The 27,989-nt window shown below is 52.4% G+C and overlaps 1 protein-coding gene across 1 annotated transcript in view; it reads right to left on the minus strand.

Moving 5' to 3' along the window:
• NUDT14 (nudix hydrolase 14) overlaps positions 1-27,328 on the minus strand; it is a 73,847-nt gene extending 46,519 nt beyond the window's left edge. Inside the window, 1 exon segment of the mRNA XM_029073366.2 lies at positions 27,119-27,328. Within this exon segment, the coding sequence (XP_028929199.1) occupies positions 27,119-27,199 (81 nt within the window). The 5' untranslated portion in view covers positions 27,200-27,328.
• Between the last annotated feature and the right edge of the window lie 661 nt (positions 27,329-27,989).

Consider the following 27,989-nt stretch of genomic DNA (forward strand, 5'->3'; position numbering starts at 1 on the left):
GGCTCAGTTTCCTCATCTGGAAAAATGAGGATTCAGTGCCTGTTCTCCCCCCTCCTTGGACTGTGAGCTGCAGGTGGGACAGGGACTGTGTCCAACCTGATTGACTTCTACCTGTCCCAGCGCTTAGAACAGTGCTCGACGCATAATAAGTGGTCAACAAATATAATAAAATAATAATAACAGTAATAATCTGGTCTCCAGTCTCTCCTCCAGTCCGCACTTCACTCTGCTGCCCAGTTTATTTCTCTAAAGTGCTGTTTTACACGGGGCTCTCCTCTGTGCCTCAAAATCCTCCAAAGGCTGCCCAACCCTCTCTGCATCAGAGACTCCTGGCTGTCGGCTTTAAGGCATTAAAAATTTTTTTCATGATATGTGTTGAGTGTTTACTGTGTGCCAGGAACTGTACTAAGTGTTGGGGTAGATGCCAGATAATCGGGCTGAACACAGTCCCTGTCCCACATGGGGCTCACAGCCTTAATCCCCATTTTACAGATGAGGGAACTAAGGCATAGAGAAGTGAAGTGACTCGACCAAGGTCACCCGGCAGACGAGTGGCGGAGCCGGGATGAGAATCTAGGTCCATCTGACTTCCAGGCCCGAGATCTCTTCAGCTCTCTCAATCGCCTCTCTTCCCACTGCATCCTTCATTCCTCTCACGCTGAACTACTTGCTGTATCCCATAGAGAAGCAGCGTGGCTTAGTGGAAAGAGCGCGGGCTTGGGAGTCAGAGGTCGTGGGTTCTAATCCCGGCTCTGCCGCTTGTCAGCTGTGTGACTGTGGGCAAGTCACTTCACTTCTGTGGGCCTCAATTACCTCATCTGTAAAATGGGGATGAAGACTGTGAGCCCCACGTGGGACAACCTGATGACCTTGTATCTACCCCAGCGCTTAGAACGGTGCTTGGCACAGAGTAAGCGCTTAACAAATACCAACATTATTATTATTATTATCTCTCCTACCTCCCCACCTTTTTTTTTTTTGCTCTCGTCCTCCCTCCAGCCCAGAACTCCCTCCCCCTTCACATCCGGCAGACGCCTGCTCCCGGCAGATCTTCAAAGCCCTCCTGAAATCCCATCTCCTCCAGGAGACCTTTCCCGATTAACCTTTCATCTCCCCACCCTACAGCCCCCTCCAACTACACTTCAGCAGGTCTGCTCCAGTGAACCAGCTGGTTACTCGGTGCCCCCGTAGCACTCCTGAACATATCTTTATTCTCTATTACTTCCTCCTGTCTGTAATTTATTTTAGAGTCTGCCTCCCCCGCTAAACTGAGGGCAGGGGTTGTCAGAGAGTCAGTGGGTGGTATTTATTGAGCGCTTACTGTGTGCAGACCACTGTACTAAGCGCTTGGGAGAGGAGAATATAACAGTAGTCGTGTGTATTAACTCTCCCGTAGCCTCCCCCAGGCTCAGGACGGTGCTCAAGACTGTAAGGTCGTCTCTAGACTGTAAGCTCATCGTGGGCAGGGGATGTGTGTGTTTATTGTTGTATTGTACTCTCCCAAGTGCTCAGTACAGGGCTCCGCACGTGGTAAGCGCTCAATAAATACGATTGAATAAACGAATGAGTGCTCAATGAACACGACGAATGAACGCTCTGCACACAGTAGCAGCTCACTCAATACAGCTGACGGATCGATTGATCGGATTAGCTGGGCTGTCATACTAATAATAATTGTAGTATTTGTTAAGTGCTTACTGTACGCCAGGCACTGAACTAAGCACTGCGGTGGACGCAAGCAAATCGGGTAGGGCGCAGTCCCTGTCCCACGTGGGGCTCACAGTCTCAATCCCCATTTCACAGATGAGGGAAAGGAGGCACAGAGAAGCGAAGGGACTAGCCCAAGGCCACACAGCAGACAAGAAGCGGAGCGGCATTAGAACTCACGACCTGACTCCCAGGCCCATCCTCTATCCACTAAGCCACGCTGCCCGTTTTCGGAGTCCGGGGGCCGGGCCACGCTTCCAGGCTGGAAGCGTTTTCGGAAAGAAGGGCCTGGATGGGCCTGGCCCGGGGCCAGCTCATTCACTGCCCAGAATGCGGCAGATAAGGCTGCACAAGTGCTTTCTCGCTGTTATCAGACCAGTGATCCCTACAGTCGGGCCAACCTGCACCTGCCCAAATAAATAAATCAATAAACCACCCAGCATTCCTGCGCCCCATTCTTCCCAACGGCAGCGCCTCTACGGCCTGACATCCATTGTTAATGCCAGCGCGGGCGGATGTAACTCAAACCCGACTGTTGGTGCTGAGTTTCGGCTGGGCTTAACCGCCTCAAGCTTAATTAACTGATGAGGGCGGGGAGGGCCGGCCCCTGGCCGCCCGCCGCCTGCCGCCCAGGTCCCCCCGCTGCGGGGCCCGCTCTCCATCCCTGCTCCGCGGCCCCGCCCCGCTCGGACCACTGGCTTCCTCGGGGCCCACGTGGGAACCACGCGGAGGGTCCCCGGCTCGTTCCCCGCCTGTTCGGGACAAGCTGGACCGGGGATTTGGGGGAGGGTGAGCGGGGACGGCCGCTTGGTCCAAGGACCCCCGCCTCCTTGCCGGGACCGCCGGCCCTTCACCCTTACTCGTCGGTAACAACCCTGGCATTCGCTAGGCGGTTCCCGCTGCAGTCGACCCAAGCTAATCAGGCGGGACACGGTCCCTGTCCCACGGGGGGATCACGGTCTCAGCGGGAGGGAGGATGGGTGTTGAATCCCCATTTTACAGACGAGAAAATCGAGGCCCAGAGAAGGGAAGTGACTCGCCCAAGCAGGCAAATGGCACGGCTGGGATGAGATCCTCTGGCCCGCCTCCAGGCCTCGGCTCTTTCCACTAGGCCGTGCCGCTTCCCATTCTCCGGCCTCCTCTGCATCTTCCGCACGCTTGCGAATGTCACAAGAAGGAACGCGGCTTAGTGGATAGGGCACGGGCCCAAGAGTCAGAAGGCCCTGGGTTCTAATCGCGGCTCCGCTTCTTGTCTGCTGTGTGATCTTGGGCAAGTCATTTCACTTCGCTGGGCCTCATAACCTCATCTGTAAAATGGGGATTAAGACTGTGAGCCCTGTGTGGGACGGGGATGGTGTCCAACCTGATTAACTCGTATGTGCCCCGGCCCCTAGAACAGTGCATGGCACATAGTAAGTGCTTAACAAGGACCATAATTATTATTCTCAAACATCCAGCCCCAGGTGGGCGTTCGGGAAATGCTGTTACCGCCTCTGCCCCGCCAAGGCGCCAGAAGTTAAGACGCACCAATTTCAATTAAGACGCATCAATTCCAAATGCCCAGGTGGAGGAAACTCGTGAATCCCAAGTGTCTTCGGCAAAGCGAAGGAGGAAAGGAGAAACTCAACGACCCAAGCGACACGCTCCCCCTAAACCTCCCAACCTATGGAAAAGGCTCGGTCAGAATTCCCGCCTCGCCTCCAGGCAGGAAGTGGTCGCCCTCGCAATACAGAAATGGCCGGAGAGTCGCCCCAGGTGCTCCCGCTCGCTCTTCGAGCCGGACCCGCCGCTCGGGGTCCGATGGGGCCGTCGTGCAGAATCACGAGGCGCTGGAGCTGGGAGGGGCTTCGGGAAGTCATCCATCCCATCCCCTTGCCTCGGGGCAGGGTCGCGCACAGACCGTTCCACCCCGGCCCGCGGCGGTCAACCATCGGGGCTCCATTACCCGCGTCCACGGCAGCCGGCTCCCGAGACGTCTGCTCGTGGAGTTTGATTTCAGGGGAGCGAGCCCGTCCGACAGCTTCGGCGTCGTGTTACGGGTAAGACGGATTCTTTACATGGCAGAAACCAAACCCAGACTGCTTTCCCCGCCCCCGGAGGAGTGAGTCTGAATAAGTCCTCCTGCAGCAGGGACACACAAGTGATGAGCATTAATCCACTTAGGGAAAAAAATCCATCCCAGCACGTACACCTGAAAAGACACGGGGAGTCGGCATTCCTCTGTCTACCCTTTCATTTTGGCCAGCGAACGAGGAGTTGGCTCGGGACTTTGCTTTTTTGTTTTTGTACAGAAGTGGGACAGAGCATCTTCTCTCTCCCTGAAGGCTCAAAATCTCCTAGTGTTGATCCTGAAGAACGCCGCGTCGAGCGGCTACATTTTGGAGAGTTTGTGTTCTCCCCCGCTGGAGAGTAGTGATGCGCCTGGCCCTTATGACCAAGTGATGTGCTTTCTATTTCTCCTGTATGTTCTTAACACCTCATATGGTGCTCTGCAGGGAGCAGGCACCCTGTTTGGAGTTCTGCCCACAGAAGGCATCCAGTACAGTACTCTGTACAGAGGGGGCACTCAATACACCCACTAGGAGAGTGATGGAGCTGGACGAGTGACCGGGTCTCCAGATGCCTGGACCCACACTTAAACGATCAACAGCGCTTATTGAGCGCTTACTGTGTGCAGATTGCTGTACTGAACTCGTGGGAGAGTCCAAAAGAGTAAGTAGACACGAACCCTGTCCTCAAAAAGCCCACAGTCTAGAGGGGGAGACAGGAATTACAAGAAATTAATAATAATAAAAATGATGATGGTATTTGCTAAGCGCTTACTATGTGCCAAGCACTTTTCTAAGCGCCGGGGTAGATACAAGATCATCAGGTTGTCCCAGGTGGGCTCACAGTCTTCATCCCCATTTTCCAGATGAGGGAACTGAGGCACAGAGAAGTTAAGCGACTTGTCCAAAGTCACACAGCCGATAAGTGCGGAGCCAGGATTAGAAGCTACAACCTCTGACTCCTAAACCGTGTTCTTTCCACTAAGCCAAGCTGCTTCTATAAATGATATTTGTTCAGCTCTCACTATGTGACAAGCACTGTTCTAAGTGCAGGTGGGGATACAAGGTAATCAGGTTGACCCACGTGGAGCTCACAGTCTTAATCCTCATTTTACAGAGGAGGTGACTGAGGCCCAGAGAAGTGAAGTGACTTGCCTAAAGTCGCGAAGCTGACAGGTGGAGTAGCCGGGATTAGAACCCATGACCTCTGACTCCCAAGCCCGTGCTCTTTCCGCCGGCGCCGACCCCGGCCCAGTCCTAGCTCGGCCTCACTGCCGTTCAGCGGGAACAAATGTGCCCACGGGACTGGCTGGGCTGAGTTGAGGCCCGTGCGCGTCTGCCCCCGGCCTGGGTCCACAAATCACGAAGAATACTGCTGTCCAGCAGCCTGGCCGGGGCCGGAATCGCCTGGCACGAATGCGCCCAACTCGCCAATCTCCTCGGGGTCCGGCCCGGCCCTACCCCCCACCCCCGCTGCCCCGAGGAGGGAAGAGGAGGCCGCGAATCGGGGAAGGCCAGAGTCCCACACACGAGGCGGGCCCAGCGGCCACACGGCATCCCCTTTGCCCGTCCTCTACTGGCAGCAAAACCACAACAATGACATTCGGCAAGAGCGGCGGAGCCCGGCAAGCCCGGGCTTGCCGACGGCTCGACTCCACAAAGAGGAACATTTCCTTTCCATGTTCTTTGTCAGGTGAATCACAGCGAGTCGAGTGCCGGGTTCCTGCCGTGACCTGCAGACTTTTTCCTTTCTCCAGGAACCCGGGCCGATGCGGAGGCCGGAGGGGAGGCTTGAGGGGCATTTATTGAATGCTTACTGTGTGCGGAACGCTCTGGTTCGCTTGAGAGAGTACAGTACAACAGAGTTGGCAGACACGTTCCCTGCCCACAGTGAGTTGCGTTCTTTCCACTGGGCTACCATGACTCCCCGCACTAGACAGCACCACCTGCACCCAGTTCCCACGGCCTGACCTTCCCTTGCCCCCGAAGGGGGCCGGATGAAGCCGAGTCCCGGTCTGAGTCCTCCCCCAGCCCCAGTGTCCCGATTCCTGACCGCTTGGCAGGTAGCTACACTGCTGCCCTGTATAGGTCCCCCATCCCATCTTCGACTTACCCTGCCGTGTATCCAGGCAGGGAACGCGTCTGTTGTCCACATCTCCCAAGTGCTCTGCACACAGTAAGCACTCAATGAATACGAATGACTGACTGACCACTTCCCTCCCCGCCCAACCGTGCCGGGCATTGCCGGTGGCTCTGGTTTACGTCGCGTGGCTGAGTCGGCTCCCAAGGTGAAGCCCCAAGCCTAACCCTAAGCCTTATCCTAACCCTGACCCTAATTAGCTTTGCTTTTTAAATTACCGAGGCCTCAGCTCTTCTCCGAGCCACGGCAGACCGGCTCGGATGGTGAGATAGACGCCCGGAAGAGGCCTTGTAGGAAGGAGGGAGGAGAAGCAGAGCAGGATGAACAGAACTGGGGCCCGGCCCAAACCAGTTTGGCCTAAGCTCGGGTCCCGCTGGGAACTGTTTGTGGGGGGTTTTTAGTGGTATTTCTTAAGCACTTACTGTGCGCCACGCACTAATAGTACAATAAATACAAGCTAATACAGATGGCACATAGTAAGTGCTTAACAAACGCCATAATTATTATTATTATGTGCAAGCACTGTCCTAAGTATTGGGGTAGTTGTAAGATAATCAGGTTAGACAGTCTCTGTCTCTCCACTGGGCTCGCAGTCTGAAAAGGAGAATGGCCTATTGATAAGACCATGGGCCCGGGAGTCGAGGACCTGGGTTCTAATCCCGGCTCTGCCAAGTGCTTGCTGTGTGACGTTGGGCAAGTCACTTCATTTCCTGTGCCTCAATTCTCCTGTTCTGCCTCCTATCTATCCCTACGTGGGACAGGGACTGTGTCCAATCTGATTCACTTGTATCCATCCCAACATCTAGAACGGTGTTCAACACACGGTAACAGTGCTTGGCACATGATAAGCGCTTAACAAATGCCATTATTATTATTATAGTGCTTAACAAATGCTCTTACAAAACAAAACCAAAAAAAAGATATTGAATCTCCCTTTTACAGGTGAGGAAACTGAGGCCCAGAGAAGTCAGCCGACCTGTCCCAGGTCAGTCGGGGAGTAGGCCAGGAGCGGAGCCGGGGTGAGAACCCAGGTCCGCTGACTTCCAGGCCCGAGCTCCTTCTGCCAGGCCGCTCCGTGTGGAACTCTGTGTGGGGGCTCTGCTCAGTGACCCTCCCAACTGGCGGGAGGTGGGGAGGTGGGCCCCTGACTTTTAGGGGAACACTCTCTCTCAAAGGCCGGTCCCGGGCAAGGCTTTTGGAAGGTCCCACCCCCAGGTCAAAGACCCGTTTTTACTGGCCGGGAAGGTCCCCGAGCAGCGGGCAGACAGACGGCAGCCAGGCGTGGAACGGCGGCACCAGAAGCGCTCGCTGTTCAAAGGGGAATTTTATCAACCCCGGCTCTCCGCCCCCGCACCCCCCTGCCACCGTCCCCTCCCCTCCCCCCCTCCGGGCCGCGGGAGGCAGAGCAAACATGGAGGATCGCGCCCGCTCATTAGTCACCTGTCCTCCCAGCACCTGGGCCCCGCCACCCTGGACAAGCCCTCCGCGCCAACGACCGGAACGCCACTTCGGGCCCCTGCCCACCGGAGCCCTCTGGGCTCGCTTCTTGCCGAAGGAAAAAGCCTTGGGATGCCAGCCTCCGCATAGTTTGGCTGTTCCCCGGCACTGGACTCCTGAAGCCTGCCATCTGGGAGAGACTATGTCCCCCAAGCACATGTGCACGTACACACAGACACACACGCAATCCCCCCCGCCATCCCTCCTCCTTCGGCATGAGGCCTTTTTTCTTTTTTTTTTTAAAAGGCATTTGTTGAGCGTTGGCTATGTTTCAAGCACCATTCCAAGAGCTGGGGTGGCTCCAAGTTGATCGGGTCGGACACAACCCCCATCCCACGTGGGGCTCGCACTCTGAGTAGGAGGGAGAAGAGGCACTGATTCCCCATTTTGCAGCTGAGGAGACTGAGGGGCAGGGAAGTGAAGTGACTCGCCCACGGTCACACAGCAGGCAGGTGCCAGAGCCAGGATTAGAACCCAGGGCCTCTGGCTCCCGGCCTGTGCTCTTTCCCCTAAGCCACGATGCTTCCCTTCTTGACTTCCAGAACGCCAGGAATGTCAGAAACTCTGCTCCTTTGGGCAGGGCGCCCTATTCCTCCTGTTGTATATAGAGTTGTCCTTGTCTTTTCTGTTGAATCTGTGTTTTGATTGTGTCATCCTTCCTGATGTGCCTGTAACCCACACCCTCTCCCCGTCAAGGACCAGATCTGATTCTCACTTGCACATTTTTCCCCCAGCATTTATTTCAATGCTCCCCACAAAGTACTTAGTAAATATCATAATCACTACTATTATTATCACCACCATTATTCACCATTATTCGTTCATTCAATCGTATTTATTGAGCGTTGACCGCAGAGCACTGTACTATGCACTTGGAAGAGTCCAACGCAATGATAAACGGTGACGTGCCCTGCCCACAGTGAGCTTACAGTCTAGAATGGGGGGAGAAAGACATCAGTACAAATGAATAAAATGACAGATAAGCACATAAAGCGCTGTGGGGCTGGAAGGGGGGAAGAGCAAAGGGAGCAAGTCAGGGCGACGTAGAAGGGAGTGGGAGAAGAGGAAAAGCGGGGCTTAGTCTGGGAAGGCCTCTTGGAGGAGATGGGCCTTCAATGAGGCTTTGAAAGGGGGGAGAGTCATTGTCTATCGGATTTGAGGAGGGAGGGCGTTCCAGGCCAGAGGCAGGATGTGGGCTAGGGGAGATGGAGGACAATGAGAAGGTTAGCAGCAGAGGAGTGAAGTGTGTGGGCTGGGCTGTAGGAGAGAAGCAAGGTAGCTAGGAGTGGGCAAGGTGGTGGACTGCTTTAAAGCCAATGTTGAGGAGTTTTTGTTAAATAGGGAGGTGGATGGACAACAACTGGAGTTTTTCGAGGAGCAGGGTGATATATCCTGAATGTTTCTGTAGAAAAATGATCTAGGGGGCAGAAAAGGCACTCTAGGTGTGATAAAGAAGGGCTACTCCGCGGCAATTCTCAGAGGGCATGCTGAGAGACTTCTCTGGTATCACCGGCCTAGGAAAGTCGATCCGTCCATAACACTTCAACCAGGCAGGAGACCCTCTCCGATGTTTAAAGATTCCAAAGCCTTCCGCCACCGGTCACCCGCTTCAGTGTGTCACAAGCCCCATTCCTCCTGTCTGACCTGCGTCCATCCCGCTGTCACAAAATCACAACTTGTGTTGTCCTGGGCGGAGGTCGAGAATCGGGGCCATTAGCAGACGCAGGGGCCTTGTCAAGGTTATGTGAGAGGCTTGAGCTCCAGTTCAGATTCATTCTCTCAAAGATAGCTCCAAGGAAGGAAGAGGAGAGAAATCTAATGGGGACAAATAGCCGCAATTTACCCCATGGGGAGTTTCGCTCCACTTCTGACCACTCCTGCTTTTTCCGTTGACCGCGCAGTCTCCTTGGTGTTCGGAGGCTGCTGGACGCTTTGGGTTGGCATTTTTTGGGTTCGGTGGTGGAGGTAACGAGGAGGGATTTAACCTAGTTATGAAAACGGGCAGGGAAAAAGCTTTTTCCCCAAAGGGTTATTTTAGCCCTTCCTGAGGGCTGCTTTTGAATAATAACGATGATGGCATTTGCTGAGCGCTTACTATGTGCCAAGCACTCTTCTAAGCACTACAGTAGATACAAGGTAATCAGGTTGTCCCATGTGGGGCTTATAGTCTTCATCCCCATTTTACAGATGAAGTAACTGAGGCACAGAGAAGTGAAGTGACTTATCCAAAGACATACAGCTGGCAAGTGGCAGAGCCGGGATTAGAACCCACGACCTCTAACTCCCAAGGCCGTGCTCTTTCCACTAAGCCACACTAGCCCCCGCATGGGGATTCACTTAAAAACAGGAGCCTACTAATACCTGTGGCATTTGTTAAACGCTCACTATATGCCAGGCATGTGATAAGCACTGGGGTAGATACGAGATAGATAATCAGGTCGGACCCAGCCCCTGTCCCACACGGGACTCTCTAAGGAGAGGGAGAATGGGTCATTCACCCCCATTTTATCAGGGGCTCAGTAAAGCCAAGTGACCTGCCCTAGGTCATAAGAGCAGGAAAGAGGTGGGAGCAGAATTAGAATCCAGGTGTGCTGATTCCCAGGCCCGCGCTCTTCCCACTAGGCCATGTCATTGAGCTAAACGTAGCTAATGCTCTATTAGCGACTTTGTGGGGCCAGAAATCCTGCGGTCAAGTGGAATCCTCAGGTGAAAGGCCCATACTGCCGGTGGATCAGGCGACTCAGTTGGATGGCTCACCCTCTAGACTACAATCTCATTGTGAGCAGGAAATGTTTATTCTTGCACTGTGCTCTCCCAAAAACTTAGTACAGTGCTCTGCACACAGTAAGCACTCAGTAAATACCACTGACCGACTGACCCTCAAACCTCTTTATGAGGTCTGGCGGCCAGGAAGAAATGGAGTGGGATGTCTCTTCTATTGAGAGTCTCCCCGCCCCCTCCCCACGCAGGATGAGGGTGACAAGGGCAGGGGATGGGCTACAACAGAGATGTAGCCACCACCTACAGAAGACGCGATGTAAATTATAATAATAATAACTTTGGTATTTGTTAAGCGCTTACTATGTGCCAAGCACTGTTGTAAGCGCTGGGGTAGATATAGGGCAATCAGGTTGTCCCACGTGGGGTTCACAGTTTTATCAAATCTGCAGCCAGGGGGATGAAAGAGAAGGGGAAGAGGAGGAGGAGGAAGAAAAGGAGCAGGAGGAAGGGAGAGGGAGGACGAGGAGGGGAGGAAGAGAAGAAGGAGGAGAATAATAATAATAATAATAATGGCATTTAAGTACTTACTATGTGCCGGGCACTGTACTAAGTGCTGGGGTAGATACAAGCAAATCGGGTTGGACACAAATAGTCCCTGTCCTATTCAGCTCTCACAGTCTCAATCCCCATGTTACAGATGAGGGTACTGAGGCCCAGAGAAGTGACTTGCTCGAAGTCACACAGAGAACAAGCGGTGGAGCCGGAATTAGAACCCATGACTTTCTGACTTCTGGCCCGGGAGGTGGAGGAAGAAGAGGAGGAGGAAGAGGAGAAAAAAAGGAGGAGGAAGAGGAGTAGAGAAGGAGGAGAAGATAGGAACGATTAAGAGGAGAAATGGAGGAAGAGGAGGAGAGAAGGAGGGAAAGGATTAAGAGGAGATATGGAGGAAGAGAAGGAAAAGAGGAGGAAGAGGGAGAAGAGGAGGGAGAGAGGAGGGAGAGAAGAGGGAGAAGGAGGATGTAGCAAATCGGCAGTTGGGTTGGCCGATGCGTGGCCAGGGCAGGCCACCGAAGGGAAAATCTGATTTTGCGAGCCGCTGCTTTTCGGTGACGTTAGGGGGAAGGGTCTGGGCTACCCCGAATGTGAAATTCAATGGCTGCCTGAGGCTCGACGAAGTTGGAGAAACGGCTGTGTTCCATCTTAATGGAAAAAAGACCCTTTGGCCAGAGATGGTCCCAACCTCAGTGGGACTGCGTATGTCGCTCCCGGAGAGAGAAAGGACCCGCTGCCGGCGATTCCTCCGGGGGCTCGGGTTACCTCTGGAGGAAATCCGTGGGTTCCAAACCGACTGAATCGGGATCGTAAAGAACCCATTAGCCGATCTTAAGTAGGGAAGGAAAGGGAAATATGATGCTCTGTCATTATTCCCCTCAGCTCCAATCCCCCTCACTCAGCTCTCCTTCCGGAGCAGCCAAACTCCCCTCCCCACCCCGATCACCACTCAATTTAGATAATAACCAAATGCTTGAACCCCCCAGGTGCTGTTCCATGATGCTTACTCATCCCACCCCTTCACCCCCCCAGCCCGACCCTGCCACGAGCAGCAGGTTCCTGCGCCACATTGCCCGTTCCCTGCAGCCCCCTGGGTGCAAGGGAAGAGGGGGGTTGGGGGAGAGAAGCTGGGTGGCCTAGTGGGTAGAGCACGGGCCTGGAAGTCAGAGGGACCTGGGTTCTAATCCCAGCTCTGCCACTTGTCTGCTGTGCGACCTTGGGCAAGTCACTTCACTTCTCTGAGCTTCAGTAGCCTCATTTGAAAAATGGAGATTGAGATTGTGAGCCCCATGTGGGACATGGACTGCGTCCAACCTGATTAGCTTGGATCTACCCCAGAGCTCAGTAGCGTGCCTGGCACATAGAGAGCGCTTAACAAATACCATAAAAAAAAAAGTCTCCATCACAGCGTACTTCAAAGAACAAACCAAGTTGGAAGACCCAAGGGCCCCGAGATGCGGGTTATGAGTCTCAAGTGTTCCAGCCAGCTGGCGGCCCAGAAAACCTCTTCCCACAGTGCTCCGGTGTCTGAACGGCAGAAATAAAAAGGCAGAAGCCCGTTTGTTTACAGAGCAGACGCGTGCCGGTCTTCGATCGGAGGCGGGGTGGCAGGCTGCCTCTCGCAAAACCCAAGTTTTGGGTGCCTCCGCCTGCAATGAAATTTCCCTTTTGGTGAGAACACCCAACCCGCGCTTCCCTGGAGCAGTGCCTCGGCAAGCCCCTTCTGGTAGTCACGTGCCTGCCAACTGCAAGAGGGTGAGATAAATAGAGAAGCTTTTTCCCCACCCCCCCCCCCCTTGAGATTCTACTCTTGGTTAGACAGGATCACTCTACCCTCTAACCTGAGGTTAAAAATTAAGGGGACATTCAGCCTTACTGAATCTCACGCTGATTTATTTTCTCTCGGGAGCTTCCTGAGGGTCATTATGGAATGACATTTTCCTCTTCTTCCTAAAGGGGCCTTCTGGTCGATCCCGAGAATGAGCAGGGACCCCGAGAACACCCCAGGAATCATCTCTAGATGCGGCACTAGGGAGACCAGGCCCTGACATTTTCACCTTCCCTGAAATGGGCACGGAACGCGTCTACCAACTCTGTGGTATTGTACTCCCCCAAGCGCTTAGTACAGGCCTCTGCACACAGTAAGTGTTCAATAAATATCGCAACTTCTCTCACCATTCCTGAGTCTTTCTCCAGAACCTCTAATGGGTCCCCAAATCTCTCATCTCCAATAAGGGCTGACTTGGGGAGCAGCTGCTGTCAGAGAGTCTGACCCATTTTATTAATAATAACTATAATAATGATTGTGATACTGTGATAGAGAAGCAGCATAGCCTAATGGAAAGAGCCCGGGCTGGGAGACAGATTCTAGTAAAGAATTCATCACATCTGCCCATGAAAATCCCATTTCCTGTTCGATTCGGCCCCCCAGGACTCCGGGGCCTGAGGCCACACTTTTCCCGTGACCTTTCGCTTCCGCCACCACTCCCACACCTCCATCGCCGCCAGGCCCAAAGATGCCACCCGTGCCTACTCTCGTTCTTTCTCATCTGCCCTCCCTGCCATCGCCGCCGCCGAGAAAACTGCCGGGAGAGGTTGACTTGGTCCTCACCCCCGACCCTGTCGGCCTTTGATTCCTCCCTAACCCAGCATCCTGTAAATCATGGAGAGGAGAAACGCACGCCGCCTGGATGGGAGGAAAATGGCAGCCGGATGAAAGGTCGGGGGTTCAGGTCATACCGGCCGGCCGCATAGCAAAGTTCTATGTTCATCAGGGTGTGGGTCTGTGTTTGACTGTGGGCAGGGCACAGACCTGGAAGTCAGAAGGACCTGGGCTCTGCCACTTATTAATAATAATAATGATGTATTAAGTGCTTACCATGTGCCAAGAACAGTTGTAAGAGCTAGGGTACATAGAGGGTAGGCAGGTTGTCCCACGTGGGGCTCAGACTTTTAATCCCCATTTTACAGATGATGTAACTGAGGCACAAAGAAGTGAAGTGGTTTGCCCAAGGTCACACAGCAGATGAGTGGCAGAGCGGGGATTAGAACCCACGTCCTCTGCCTCCCAAGCCCAGGCTCTTTCCGCTAAGCCACGCTGCTGGGTGACCTTGGGAAAATCATTTCACTTCTCTACGCCTCAGTTCCTTCAGCTGAAAATGGGGATTAAAACTGTGAGCTCCATGTGGAACAGGGACTGTGTCCATCCCAATTTGCTTGTATCCACCCCAGCACTTAGGACAGTGCCTGGAACATAGTAAGTGTTTAACAAATACCACAGTTATTATTATGTGTCATGTGTGGGTGTGTATGTCTGGTTTGTGGGTGTGTACATCTGTGACTCTGTGTGTGCGTTTGTGTGAGTCCATGGGTGTGCGTGAGTATGTGTGTGTGCATTGTGGTGGAGCTGTGTTCTAATTAAGCCTAGGATCGCGGTGGAGCTGTGTTCTAACTAGGCCTAGGATCAAAGCAGAAAAACATGGAATAAATAATAATAATAATGATATTTATTAAGCGCTATGTGCTAGGCACTAAGCGCTGGAGTAGATACAATCAAAGTGGATTGGACACAATCCCTGTCCCATATGGGGTTCAGAATCTCAATCCCCATTTTACAGATGAGGTAACTGAGGCCCAGAGAAGTGAGTGCCTTGCCCAAGGTCACCCAGCAGCCAAGAGGTGAAGTCAGGATTAAAACCCATGACCTTCTGCCTCCCAGGCCCATGCTCTATTCACTATTGAGCATCCGGGCCTCAGTAGTGTGGAGGCGGCTCAGAGGAGAGAGGACCATGGCATTTTCTAAACTTTTTTCCCTCCTTAGTGTCTCTGGGCCCGGCCGGCTCCAGGTTCTCGGGCTTAGGTCCACAGCAGGGTGGGCACAACCAAGTGAGGCCCGTCTCATTCATTCATTCAATCGTATTTACTGAGCGCTTACTGTGTGCAGAGCACTATACTAAGCACTTGGGAGAGAACAAGAGAAAAACAGACACATTCCCTGCCCATAATGAGCTCACAGTCCAGAAGGGGAGACAGATGCCGATACAAACAACCTCGTCCGGAGCCACCTCGTGCATCATCTCCTCTTACTACAGAATCACAGGTGGGAACCCCAACCATAATAATAATGATTATGGCATTTGTTAAGTGCCTATTATGTGCCAGGCACTGTACTAAACGCTGGTGAGGATACAAGAAAATCGGATTGCACACAGCCCCGTCCCACGTGGGGCTCACAGTTTCAATCCCCATTTTATAGGGGAGGTAAGTGAAGCACGGAGAAGTAAAGTGACTTGCCTCAGGTCACACAGCAGTCAGGTGGCGGAGCTGGGATTAGAACCCATGACCTTCTGATTCCCAGGCCCGTGCTCTATCTGGGGCCTGCAGCCTCGTGGGGCCAGAGCCTCCCCTCCCCTGCCAAGATCCTGCCCCTCGTTACCGCCCCTGTCCCCTGCCCCCCATCCAGGGCATCCTTTCTCAGCTTTACAACTTTGGGGAGTCACTGTCACCCTGGATGCCGGACCGGAATAGATGGACATTTTCACCCATTTCTGTGATCCCGCCTTCCTGAGACTGTGCTATCATATGATAACCCTGTTTATTGTTGTCTTGTACTTTCCCAAGCGCTTAGTGCAATGCTCTGTACACAGTAAGCGCTCAATAGATACGAATGAATGAATGAATGGGCTGGCAGAAGACATTGGTGGCAATTCCACAACGAATCCCGAGAAAGTCTATATATAGTGAGCGCTCAATAAATATCATTCATTGATTGATTAAATCACCGCTTAAAATGCCCTTGGGTATTTAAGGGGGGTAAAAAGAGCACAACCAACTAAGACAGGTAAACTACCCCATTCAATCATCTTGCCCTGGACAAGACCCCACATGATGACGTTGGTATTTGTTAAGCGCTTACTATGTGCCAAGCACTGTTCTAAAGCAGCACGGCCTAGTGAATACAGCGCGGCCTAAGAGTCGGAAGGTCACAGGTTCTAATCCCGCCTCCGTCACTTGTCTGCTCTGTGACCTTGGGCAAGTCACTTCACTTCCCTGGATCTCAGTTCCCTTATCTGTAAAAAGGGGATTGAGACTATGAGCCCCACATGGGACAGGGATGGTGTCCAGCTCCATTTGCTTGTGTCCACCCTAGCACTTAGAAGTTAGCGCCTGGCAGATAGTAAGCACTTAACAAATACCATCAATATTATTATTATTATCAATCAATGGTAGTTATTGAATGCTTACTATGTGCAGGGCACCGCAACGGAGATTACAAAATAACAGAGTTGACATATACATTCCGTGCCCACAGTGAGCTTACCGTCTAGAGGAGGAGATGGACATTAATATAAATAAATAATTTATAGTATATAATTTAAAAATATGTACATAAGTGCTATGGGGTTGAGGGTAGGGTGAATACCCAATACCCAGAGGTCACAGATCTAAGTGCATAGACGAGGCAGAAGGGAGAGAGAGCCAGGGAAAAGAGGGCTAAATGGGGGAAGGCATCTTGGAGGAGATGTGATTTTAATAATAATGGTGGTATTTGTTAAGCACTTACTATGTACAAAGCACTATTCTAAGCGCTGGGGGGATACAAGGTAATCAGGCTGTCCCACTTGGGGCTCACAGTTTTAATCCCCATTTTACAGATGAGGTAACTGAGGCACAGAGAAGTTCAGTGACTTGCCTAAAGTCACGAAGCTGACAGGTGGAGTAGCTGGGATTCAAACCCATGACCTCTGACTCCCAAGCCCGGGCTCTTTACACTGAGCCACGTTGCTTCTCTAATGCTTTTAATAATGCTCTGAAGGTGGGGAGAGTGGTGGTCTGCTATATATGGAGGGAGAGGGAGTCCCATTTAGGGGGAAGTCACGGGAAAGGGGTTGGCAGACATCTCTTCTAGGAAGCCTTTCCTGATTAAACTCTCCTTTCCTCTTCTCCTCCCCCTTCTGCGACTCCCTGACTAGCTCCCTTTATTCATCCCTCCCTCCCAGCCCCACAGCACCTCTGCCCATATCCGACATTTATTTATTCGTATTATGTCTCTCCCTCTAGACTGTAAGCTAACTGTGGGCAGGGAATGTATCTGTTTATTGTAGTATTATACTCTCACAAGAGTTCGGTACAGTGCTCTGCACACAGTACGTGCTCAATAAATACGATTGAAAGAATGATCGCTAAGATCGGGGCAGAGTGAATAATCAGCGCTAGAGGAACCAAGTGCAGGCTGGGCTGTAGAGAAGCAGCGTGGCTTAGTGGAAAGAGCCCGGGTTTGGGAGGCAGAGGTCATGGGTTCTAATCCCCGCTCTGCCATTTATCAGCTGTGTAACTTTGGGCAAGTCACTTCACTTCTCTGGGCCTCAGTTACCTCATCTGGAAAATGGGGATTAAGACTGTGAGCCTCACGTGCGACAACCTGATTACCGTGTCTCTACTCCAGCATTTAGAACAGTGCTCGGCACATAGTAAGTGCTTAACAAATACCAGTTATTATTAATTATTATTATTATCAGTGAGATGCAGCAGGTGGGAGCGAGGTGACTGAGTGCTTTAAAGCCAATGGTAAGAAGCGAATCCTCTCATTCCCCATGCACAAGTGAGGCCAAAGGCTAGCGATTCCCATTCTGTGGATAGGACTGAGTTTAGTGCGTGGGTCTCCCTCAGAGCGCTCCCCTCTGCTAAAATATTCAAAGCCCAAGAGACCCAAGACCCCAGCCCCCAACAGCCTGGGCATGCACACCCAACAGAGAGACCACCTGCCCACCTTCAGGGCTCGCTCACATTTATATTGATGCTATTGATGCCTGTCTACTTGTTTTGTTTCATTTTGTTGTCTGTCTCCTTCCTTCCAGACTGTGAGCCCACTGTTGGGTAGGGATTGTCTCTAATCGTTGCCGAATTATACTTCCTAAGCACTTAGTACAGTGCTCTGCACATAGTAAGCGCTCAATAAATACGATTGAATGATTGAATGAATCTCAGCATCCACGACTGCCCCTCGGGGTGAGCTAATGTCGGTCCCACCGTCCGCTGCGCGGGCCTGGTATACACTTGTATGTTCCACACGCCTGGCATGACCATCCAGATGATTCTCGTGTCACATAAAAATCGTCATCTTGGCCACTTTGTGGTTGCTAGAGCCAGGGCACAGGTCAGTTGATAGGTAGCCAACTCCACCGCTTCCTCACAAGGGGCGTAGTCAACTTCCAATTGGAGCCTGTAAGTCTGGGGCTCTTGCCAGACTCCCATCCTTAACTTGGGGAGCTGGTTCCCGTAGAAATGCTTCCCCATCGGGGGAATCTCAACAGTACCCTTTTCCCTTCCCAGCCCCTTCCCTGTCCTGGGAAACTGCAATGGAAAATCATCTCCCGTCGTACATAGCCACGAGATCCGGCGCAAGCGTTCTCCTGATTCAATATCAATATCTCCAAATGGGGAGAAATCACTTTCTGCTCCGCTATTAATGTTTCCATTGGCCACAGAGAAATCCTCCCTTGACTTGTCAAACGAGAATTTTCAAAGGTTTCTAGTTCCCACCTCCTCGGGCAGCAAAATCCTGTCATTCCTTGGAAGCCGAAATTTCTCCTAAACGGTTTGGCTTGAAGAGCTCCTGAGATGCCTCAGGGAGGGGACTGAGTCGATCTCAAACCTATGGAAAGAACAAACTCTACCTCCTGCCCTCCGGGACAGGATTCTGTTCAAATTATAAATGTCCTAAACTTTGGTCAAAAGCAACTCTCTCTTCTCTGCCTCCTTGGTTTCTCTCAGAAAGGGACTTGGGAGATAGGGGAGGAATGTCTTTCCTCCACGTTGGTCCTGGCTAAGATCAATCAGTGGTATTTATTGAGCGCTTTACTGTGTGCAGAGCACTGTACTAAACTCTGGGGAAAGTCCAACACGGTTGACACAAGCGATCCCTGCCCATGAAGAGAAACAGTGAGGCTTAGTGGAAGAGCATGGGCCTGGAGTCAGAAGGACCTGGGTTCTAATCCCCGTTCTGCCACATGCCTGCTCTGTGACCTTGGCCAAGTCACTTCACTTCTCTGTGCCTCAGTTACCTCAGTAGTAAAAAATGGGGATTAAGTGTTTGAGTCCCATGTGGGACAGGGCCTGTGTCCAATCCAATTTGCTTGTATCTACCCCAGCGCTTAGTACAGTACCTGGCACATAGTAAGCACTTAACAAATACCACAATTATTATATTATTCAGGGCTCAACTGAGAATGGAGAATGAAGTAGGCCAGGAGAGCTACTATTGGCAGAGGAAAGGAAGAGGAAGAGGAGGAAGAAGAGGAGGAAATGAAACCCAGCTGGTGACAAACAAAGGCTCCAGAGGAAGGCAATCCGGTCTAGTGGGAAGATGTTAGAATCTAAAGTCAGGAGAGCAGAGTTCTAATCCCAGATCTATTCCTGGTCTGCTGCATGACCGTAAGCAAGTCACTCAACTTCTCTGGGCCTCAGTTTCCTCCTCTGTAAAACAGGGTGGCTTGGGAGGCCCATGAGAGACAGGGGCTGTGTCCAACCTGATAATCCTGTAGCTATGCCAGCATTTAATAAATACACTATTCCCAAAGAAGGGGGAACTGAATTTCTCTAAAACTACACTGTTAAAGTGTTCTGTTTCCTTTCCTCCATTAGCACATTCTAATGAGCAGCCGCTGCTTATCAAGGAAGTTACTAAATGGTTGTCTAAAACCAAAAAAAAAATAATCATAATAACTCAAAACCCACTCCAATTTGCCCAGATGCATTACTTGGAGAAATTGATTGTCTCAATAATCATTTGTCTTTGATGTGCTAGAGCAGCAGGGCGTTGCTTGTTTTGACAAGTAGCTGAACATTCCCTATTACTTTAATGGCAGCATTTTAACTGTCAGACTTTAAAGGAGGTTTCTGGGATTATTAAAAAGCGAGTTGAGCTCTAGTGAATGATGTGGGCAGGGGACAGAAGCGGCTCCTGTTTCTACTGGTCCTTGAAAATACAAAAGACCAATTTCTCCATTTTATGGCAAAGTAAAAGACAAAAACTACCCTCTAGATTGTAAAATTCATTGTGGGCAAGGAACACATTTACCAACTCTGTTGCACTCTACTCTCCTAAGTGCTTAGAACAGTGCTCTGCATACAGTGAGCGCTCTGTAAATACTCTCAGTTGACTGAGAAGCGTCGAAATATTTCAGACCCCGGATATCCTACAAAAATCGAGGGAAGATTATCAGAATGATAATTGGTAATTCTCAATCCCAAACATGAAAAAAAATATTTATTTTTCTTCCCGATCCTTGTTAACGTGCAGCCGCACCAGAAAAGCGTGGCTTAGCAGCAAGAGCAGAGGACTATTAATCAGGAGATCTGGGCTCTAAATGAGGAGATGTGTGACCTTGGGCAAGTCACTGAACTCCTCTGGGCTTCAGTGTCCTCATCTGTAAAATAGGGACTCGATACCTTTTCCCTTAGCCTCTGAGTTTCATATGGGAGAGGGGTAGTGTCTGATCTGGTTACACGGAGACGACCCTGATGTTTAATACATAGTAAGTGCTTAGTACAGTGCCCGGCACATAGTAAATGCTTAACAAATACCATAAAAAGTCCTTAGTAAATATCACCATTATGGTTGTTATTATTAGCATCATTATTATTATGTGATCTAACCTGTATGACACTATGACTCAAATGCATACATGCCAGAATAAGCCACATTGGACAGTAGACATTTATTTTTACCGCCGATGAAACATCACTGAATTATACACCTCCTCACGTCTCCCCTACATCCAATCCTTTGCTACAAAAACTCAGTCATCGCCAGCGTTGGCAGGGAACGTATCTACTGACTCTGTTGTATTGCACTCTCCCAAGCGCTTAGTACAGTGCTCCGCACACAGTAAGCTCTCAGTAAATACCAGGGATGACTATGGATGATCTGAGTCTCCTCCTAGCAGAGATCTGCCCCTCCATCACAAATCTACTGTCCACCGCTTCCAGCCCGGAGCCAGCCCTTGGAGGGTCATGGAGACCAGCGTGCAGGCCCAACACCAATCAATCATTCTATGGAGCACTTACAGTGTGCAGAGCACTGTTCTAAGCACTTGGGAGAATTCGATACAATAATAAACAGACCCATTCTCTGCCTGCAACGAACTTCCAGTCTAGAGGACTCTCTCCCTACTCTGGTCCATACTTCACTCTGCTCCCCAGATCATTTTTCTACAAAAACGTTCAGTCCATGTTTCCCCACTCCTCAAGAACTTCCAGTGGTTGCCCCTCGGCCTCTACATCAAACAGAAACTCCTCCCTCTAGGCTTTAAAGCCATCACCTTAGCCCCACCCGCTTCCCCTCACTACTCTCCTACGACCCAGCCTGCATACTTTGCTCCTCTGGTGCTCACCTTCTCACTGTACTTCGATCCCGTCTATCTCGTCGCCTACCTTTTGCCCTCGTCCGGCCTCCGGCCTGGAATGCCCTCCCTCCTCATATCTGACGGCCAATTACTCACCCCCTCTGCCCTCAAAGCCCTACTGAAGGCCCATCTCCTCCAAGAGGCCTTCCCTGACTCAGTCCTCTTCTTCCACTCCCTTCTGCGTCAACCTGACCTGCTCCCTTTATTCATCTTCCCTCCCAGCCCCACGGTACTTATGTACATATCTGTCATTTATTTATTTATACTAATGTCTGTCTCCCCTGCCCCTAGACTGTAAACACATGGGCAGGGAATGCATCTGTTTATTGTAATATTATCTTCTCTCAAGCGCTTAGTACAATGCTCTGCACACAGTAAGCACTCAATAAATACGTCTGACTGACTGACTCATTGTAGGCAGGGAATACGTCTATCAACTCTGTCACAGCGTACTCTCCCAAGAGCTTGGTACAGTGCTCTGCACACAGCAAGCCCTCGAAAAAAACGACTGGTTCATTAATCTACGTAGTGCTTGGCACACAGTAAGTGCTTAAGAGATGCTATTATTGATAATAATTATTAATCAGTGTTATTAACTGGGCCCCCTCTTCTCCTCTTGATCGTTTATACCTGTCTCTCCCCGACTCCCTGGCATCTTCCTAACAGTTCAACGATCAAGGAGGCCATAGGCACATCAACTGAAAAAATCTAGATTTTTCCACCTCAAAGCAGCGGAGAGCACCATCAATCAATCAGGCTAGTCAGTAGAGCAGCTGGGTGGAGAGGGGATGGAAGCATGGCCGCCACGGGGACCGTCTGGGCAAAGGAGTCGGAGTGGCCTGCCACTAGAAGACCCCCGCGAAGGGGGAGAACACCGGGGAGGAGAGAGTTTAAAAACACACCACCAAAAATCCAAGAGCGCATCATCCGCTTAAAGATCATCACGTTTACTCGTTAATAATAATAATGTTGGTATTTGTTAAGCGCTTACTATGTGCCGAGCACTGTTCTAAGCGCTGGGGTAGACATAGGGGAATCAGGTTGTCCCACGTGGGGCTCACAGTCTTGATCCCCATTTTACAGATGAGGGAACTGAGGCACAGAGAAGTTAAGTGACTTGCCCACAGTCACACAGCCAAGTGACACAGCTGTGATTCGAACTCATGAGCCCTGACTCCAAAGCCCATGCTCTTTCCACTGAGCCACGCTGCTTCTCCGAACGAAACAACGTCTCAACCGTGAACCAATTCGTTTGTCCCGACTGAATCGGAGCAAAAGGAAAAGTTGTTCTCAAGGAGCTCGCCCCGCAAAGAGTCTTTCGCTAATAAGTGTGGTATTTGTTAAGCGCTTACAATGTGCCAGGCACCGTTCTAAGCACTGAGGAAAATGATATTTGTTAAGTGCTTATTATATGCCGGGCACTTTACTAAGCACTGGAGTGGATACAAGCAAATCAAGATGGATACAGTCCATGTCCCACATGGGGCTCACAGTTTCTATCCCCATTTTACAGATGAGGAAATTGAGGCCCAGAGAAGTTAAGTGACTTGCCCAAGGTCACGAAGCAGACAAGCGGCAGAGGTGGCTTGGAGGAAGGTAGCTCCCGCTTCAATATAGAGAGAGCTGGGAGACAACTGTGCAGAAAGGAGGCCAGCTGGGAGCTTCCAAAAGGACACAAGCCCTTTCTGTCCTTTATAAACAAAGATGGCCCCAATTACTATGGTTATTTTCTGCCACTTTGAAAAAAACAAAATTCAGGAGGCGGAACTGGCCCCGATTCTCCTTTGAACTGCAGGTGGTTCTGCTGTTGTCTCAACCTCCCAAATGTGACTCCCAATTAAATCAACAGGACCCGGAAGATGATTCCTACAACCGCATCCGTTATTTCCCTCAAGCAGGTGCTGCCAACTCCGGCTTACTGGGTACGTCCCCCTTTCTTTGGATGCTACGGGACCAATAGCCAATTTTACTCGGGCGACCTCAGCCGCGGCCCCCTCGGCTGGGGTGTCCGACAGCCCTGAGACCAACGCCCCGTAGGACCAGGCGGGAAATGGACAGGAGGAGAATAATAATAATACTAGTGGCATTTGTTAAGCGCTTACTATGTGCCAACTATATGTGCCACATACTGTATGTGCAGATTGGACACAGGTCCTGTCCTACACGGGGTTCACAATCTAAGAGGGAGGGCGAACCAGTACTGAATCCCCATTTTTCAGAGGAGGTAACTGAGGTACAGAGGACTTGCCCAAGGTCACAAAGCAGGCCCGGGGCCGGGATTAGAAGCCAGGTCTTCTGACTTTCAAGCCCGTGCTCCCTCCGCTAGCTACGGCACTTCCTGAAAGAGCCAGTTGCTCAGACGATGCCTCTGATCGGGGAAAAGAAATATATTGGGCCGCGTAGAGGACACGGCCCGGACAATGATATAAAAAGGTTAAATCTCTGGTCTCGGTGAAGCCTTGGCAAGGCCTCTCTTCTTCTCTGGGAAAATAGATGTAGAGGCCTGGGGAAGTACAGCCTCTAAACACCTTGTAGGGGGTTTCTCTATGGACTCTCTCCTGAACGAGCTGTGGTGATTTTGATCTTCATGACGGTTAGTTGATGGGAGAAACCAAGCCTAGGTGGGGGCCATGGGAGGTGGGTGAAGTGACCTTGGGCAAGTCACTGAAATTCTCAGGGCCTAAGATTCCTTACGTGTACAAACAGTGTTCAGTAACTCCTCCCTCAGGCTTAGACTATAAGGCCACTGAGGAACAGGGATTGTGTTCTACCTGATTATCTTGTATCTCCCCGGGCGTTCAGTACAGTGCTTAGCACTTAGTAAATGCTGAACAAATAACACCATTATTATTATTATTATTGGTAAAGAGGGCGATGAGAGAATCAAGTCTCTCATTAAGGAAATAGGGGGAATCAGAGGAGAACCTCCCCAGGATACAAACTCTGAGAAGCAGCCTGGCCTAGTGGAAAGAGCACGGGCCTGGCAGTCAGAGGACCTGGGTTCTTCTCCCAGCTCTGCTACTTGTCTACTGTGTGACCCTGGGCAAGTCACTTTGCTTCTCTGTGCCTCATCTGTAAAACGGAGATTAAGATCGTGAGCGAGCCCCACATTGGACATGACAATGACAAGGCCCATAATAAGCGCTTGACAAATACCATTAGGAAAAAAATGGCTGGAAGCCAAAACTCATTAGCTTGTAAGCTCCTTGAGGGTAGGGATCCTATTTACTCTTTATCTAGACTGTAAGCTCCCTGTGGGCAGGAAACATGTCTATCAACCATGATGTATCGTACTCCGTGTGCTCTGCACACAGTAAACATTCGATAAATATCACCGATTACTTATCATCTCCCAAGTGTTTCTGACAGAGCTCCGCATAATGAATGTCCCTGAATGAAAACTCCCGAGCAAGGGTGTCTCATCCCGTGTGCTGGAGGTGACCCACACATTCCTGAGTGGCCCGAAAGGACCGTGGGGATGGTCCGACCCGAGAGGCTGCTAGAGAGCGCCTCTGCTAGAAAATCCTCTTCTGATGCTTCTCACCTAAAGCAAAAACCTCTTCGTGGGGAAGACTTCTTTGGAGGAAAATTTGGGCCAAGGCCCTGAAAATGGAGTCTCTCCTCCGGCCTTAGTCTAATGGTCTGAACACAGTAAACGCTCAATAAATACGACCGAATGAAAGAATGGAAGGGAAGGGAATCGGCAGCAAATGAAGAGGGCAGCTCCCCCTGCCCTGGAATTGGATGACCTTCCGATAGGTGACCTCCCTGCCGGCCAAGGGGACGGGAGTCTGGGGAGAAGTGACCTCACGCCCCTTATGCCACAGGGCCCAAGGCGCAGGGTCCGTGGTGAGCAGATCTACTTCCCACCGGTGCCCCACGGCTCGAGGCTCTGCCCCCGCACCTGCCCGTGCCTTCTTCGTTTTCTGGGTCGGCTGGGCCCATCTGACACCGGCCGGCGGGGTAGGCCTTCCCGGTGCCACGGAGGGCCTTGGCCCCATCAAGGTGGGGGCAGGTAGCGAGAGGGCACAGCCAGCACCCTCCCCCCTTTCGGAGCCGGGTCCCACGTGGCTAGAGTCTGAGGGACGTCCGTCGGGGGAGAGAAACGGGGAGAAGGGCAGGAAGGACGGGAGGAGGAGGAAGAGGAAAGGTGGAGTGAGGCGGGCAGGGCTCCAGCTGGCTAGGGCCGACGGTGGCGGGGGAGGGTGGTGGTGCCGGGCATTCCTGGGTTCCTCGTGGCTCAAAACCCACCCCGGGGCCCCTCTCCTTGGGCAACCGGAGAGGGTACTGACCTGGGGGTGATGAATGGGTTAGGGCGCTTTGTGGGGTGACAGTCTTGGGGTCGGGGGAGGGCAGCATGGCTTAGCGGAAGCAGCACAGGGCTTGGGAGTCAGAAGGACATGGGTTCTAATCCCGCCTCCGCCACTTGTCTGCTGAGTGACCTTGGGCAAGCCACTTAACTTCACTGTGCATGTTACCTCATCTGGAAAATGGGTATGAAGACTGTGAACCCTATGTGGGACAACCTGATTATCTTGTATGTACCCCAGCACTTAGCACATAGTGAGTGCTTAAAAAATACCATAATTATTAATTATTATTATTCCTGTGCTCCCAGGCCTAAAAGAGGGGGTGGGGTCTGGACACGGGGATGCGAGGGGGGTGGTGGAGATGGGGTTGTCTAAGCCCCCTTTTCCTCCCCTCCCCATCGCCTCTCGACTCGCTGTTTGCTCTCTGCCCCCCACCGCCCCACAGCACTATGTTTATATGTATATACCTATAATTCTATTTATTTATTTATATTGATCCCTGTTTCCTTTTGTTTTGATGTCTGTCTCTCCCCCTCTAGACTGTAAGCCGTTGTGGGCAGGGATTTTCTCTCTTTACTGCTCTACTGTACTTTCCAAGTGCTTAGTACAGTGCTCTACAGTAAACGCTCAGTAAATAAATTGAATGAATGAATGAATGAATGCACACAGAGAACTCTTAATAAATACGATTAAATGACTGAATGAATTAAGTGAATGAATGGGCATGGGGTAGGAGGGGCGGGACCAGGCCCGTGCCCCGGGTTTGGGCGGCTGGGGGGGCCCTGGGTTTTGGGGGGTGGGAGAGGGGGTGTGCCCGAGGCTTTGGGGGTCTTGGGAGCGGGGCTGGGGCCTGCTCTGGGTTTGGGGGTTATGGGGGCGGGGCCCGAGGGGTGCCCTGAGTTTTGGGGGGTGGGCGTTGGGGTATGCCCTGGGTTTTGGGGGCCTGGGGGGGTATGCCCAGGATTTGGGGGGGCTGGGACATGCCAGGGTTTGGGGATCTGGGGGCGGGGCCGGGGGCCTGTCAGGGGTTTTGGGGGGCGGAGCTTGGGCGTGCCCGGAGTTTGGGGGTCTGGAGGCGGGGCCGGGGGCCTGCTCTGGGTTTGGGGGGTCGAGGTCGAGGTCGGGGTCGTGGCCGGGGTTTTGGAGGTGTGGGGGTCGGGGCTGGGGACGTACCAGGGGTTTTGGGGTCGGGGACGTGCCTGGGGTTTGGGGGTCGGGGGCTGGGGCCTGTTCTGGCTTTGGGGGCTATGGGGGCGGGGCCTGGGACGTGCCCGGGTTTAGGGGACCTGGGGGCCGGGTCCTGCTCTGGATTTGGGGGTTATGGGGGATGTGCCCGGGGTTTGGGGAGGCGGGGGGCGGCTCCCGGGGCCTGCTCTGACTTTGGGGGCGATGGGGGCGGGGCCTGGGACGTGCCCGGTTTTAGTGGGGGGGATCCTGGGGCTTTGAGGGTCCGGGGGACGGGTCTTGGGGCCTGCCCTGGCTTGGGGTCTATAGGGGCGGGTCCCGGGTCTTTGGGGGTCCGAGGGGCGGGTCCCGGGGCCTGCTCTGGCTTGGGAGCTATGGGGGCGGGGCCTGGGGCATGTCCGGGTTTGGGGGGGGCGGGGAGCGGGTCCCGGGCCTGCTCTGGCTTTGGGGGCGATGGGGGAGGGTCCCGGGGCACCCCCGAGCTCTGGGGGGTCCGGGAGGCGGGTCCCGGGCCGTGTCCGGGGGTTGGGGGTCGCGGGGGGCGGGTCTCACCTGGCGGTAGCGCAGCGTGTAGGGCCGCAGGAAGGGGGAGGCCCCGCAGCGCGCCACGGTCAGTCCTTCCACCTGCTCCATCGGCCCCCCCGACCCCCAAACCAAACCCAAAATGAAACCGAAACCGGGGTCGGGAGGAGCGGCGGTTGTGCGGGGCCTGCGGCTCGGTGCCCCTTTCCCGCCCGTCCCTGACCTCTGACCTCTGACCCCGGGGGAGGGACCCCAACCTCACCCCTCTCCCCGGCCCGGCCAGCGGCCAGACACGCCGGACCCACTGACCACGGACACACCGACTCGGTCGTGCATTCGTTCATCGGATTTATTGAGCGCTTACTGTGTGCGGAGCACTGGGCTAAGCGCTTGGAATGGACAACTGGGCAACAGAGAGAGTGACCGGCCCTGCCCGACGATTGGCTCACGCTTCTTAGAGAAGCAGCAAGGCTCAGTGGAAAGAGCCCGGGCTTTGGAGTCAGAGGTCATGGGTTCGAATCCCGCCTCCGCCACCTGTCAGCTGTGGGACTTTGGGCCAGTCACTTCTCGGTGCCTCGGCTACCTCATCTGTAAAATGGGGATGAAGACCGTGAGCCCCACGTGGGACGACCTGATTCCCCTGTGTCTACCCCAGCGCTTAGAACGGTGCTCGGCACATAGTAAGCGCTTAACAAATACCAACATCATTATTATTATCATTATTAGAAGGGAGAGACAGAAAAACAAAACAGAACAAAACATCGACTCATCGACTGGCCAGCCGGATGACCCACCAGCCGACCGACTGACTGACCGACTGACAGACACGCCGGCTGACCGACTGACCAGCCGACAGATGCGATGACTGACCGATTGACCAGCCGAAAGAAACACAGACTGA

The sequence above is a fragment of the Ornithorhynchus anatinus genome, chromosome 1 (genome assembly GCF_004115215.2).
Source record: "Ornithorhynchus anatinus isolate Pmale09 chromosome 1, mOrnAna1.pri.v4, whole genome shotgun sequence".
Classification (NCBI taxonomy): Eukaryota; Metazoa; Chordata; class Mammalia; order Monotremata; family Ornithorhynchidae; genus Ornithorhynchus; species Ornithorhynchus anatinus.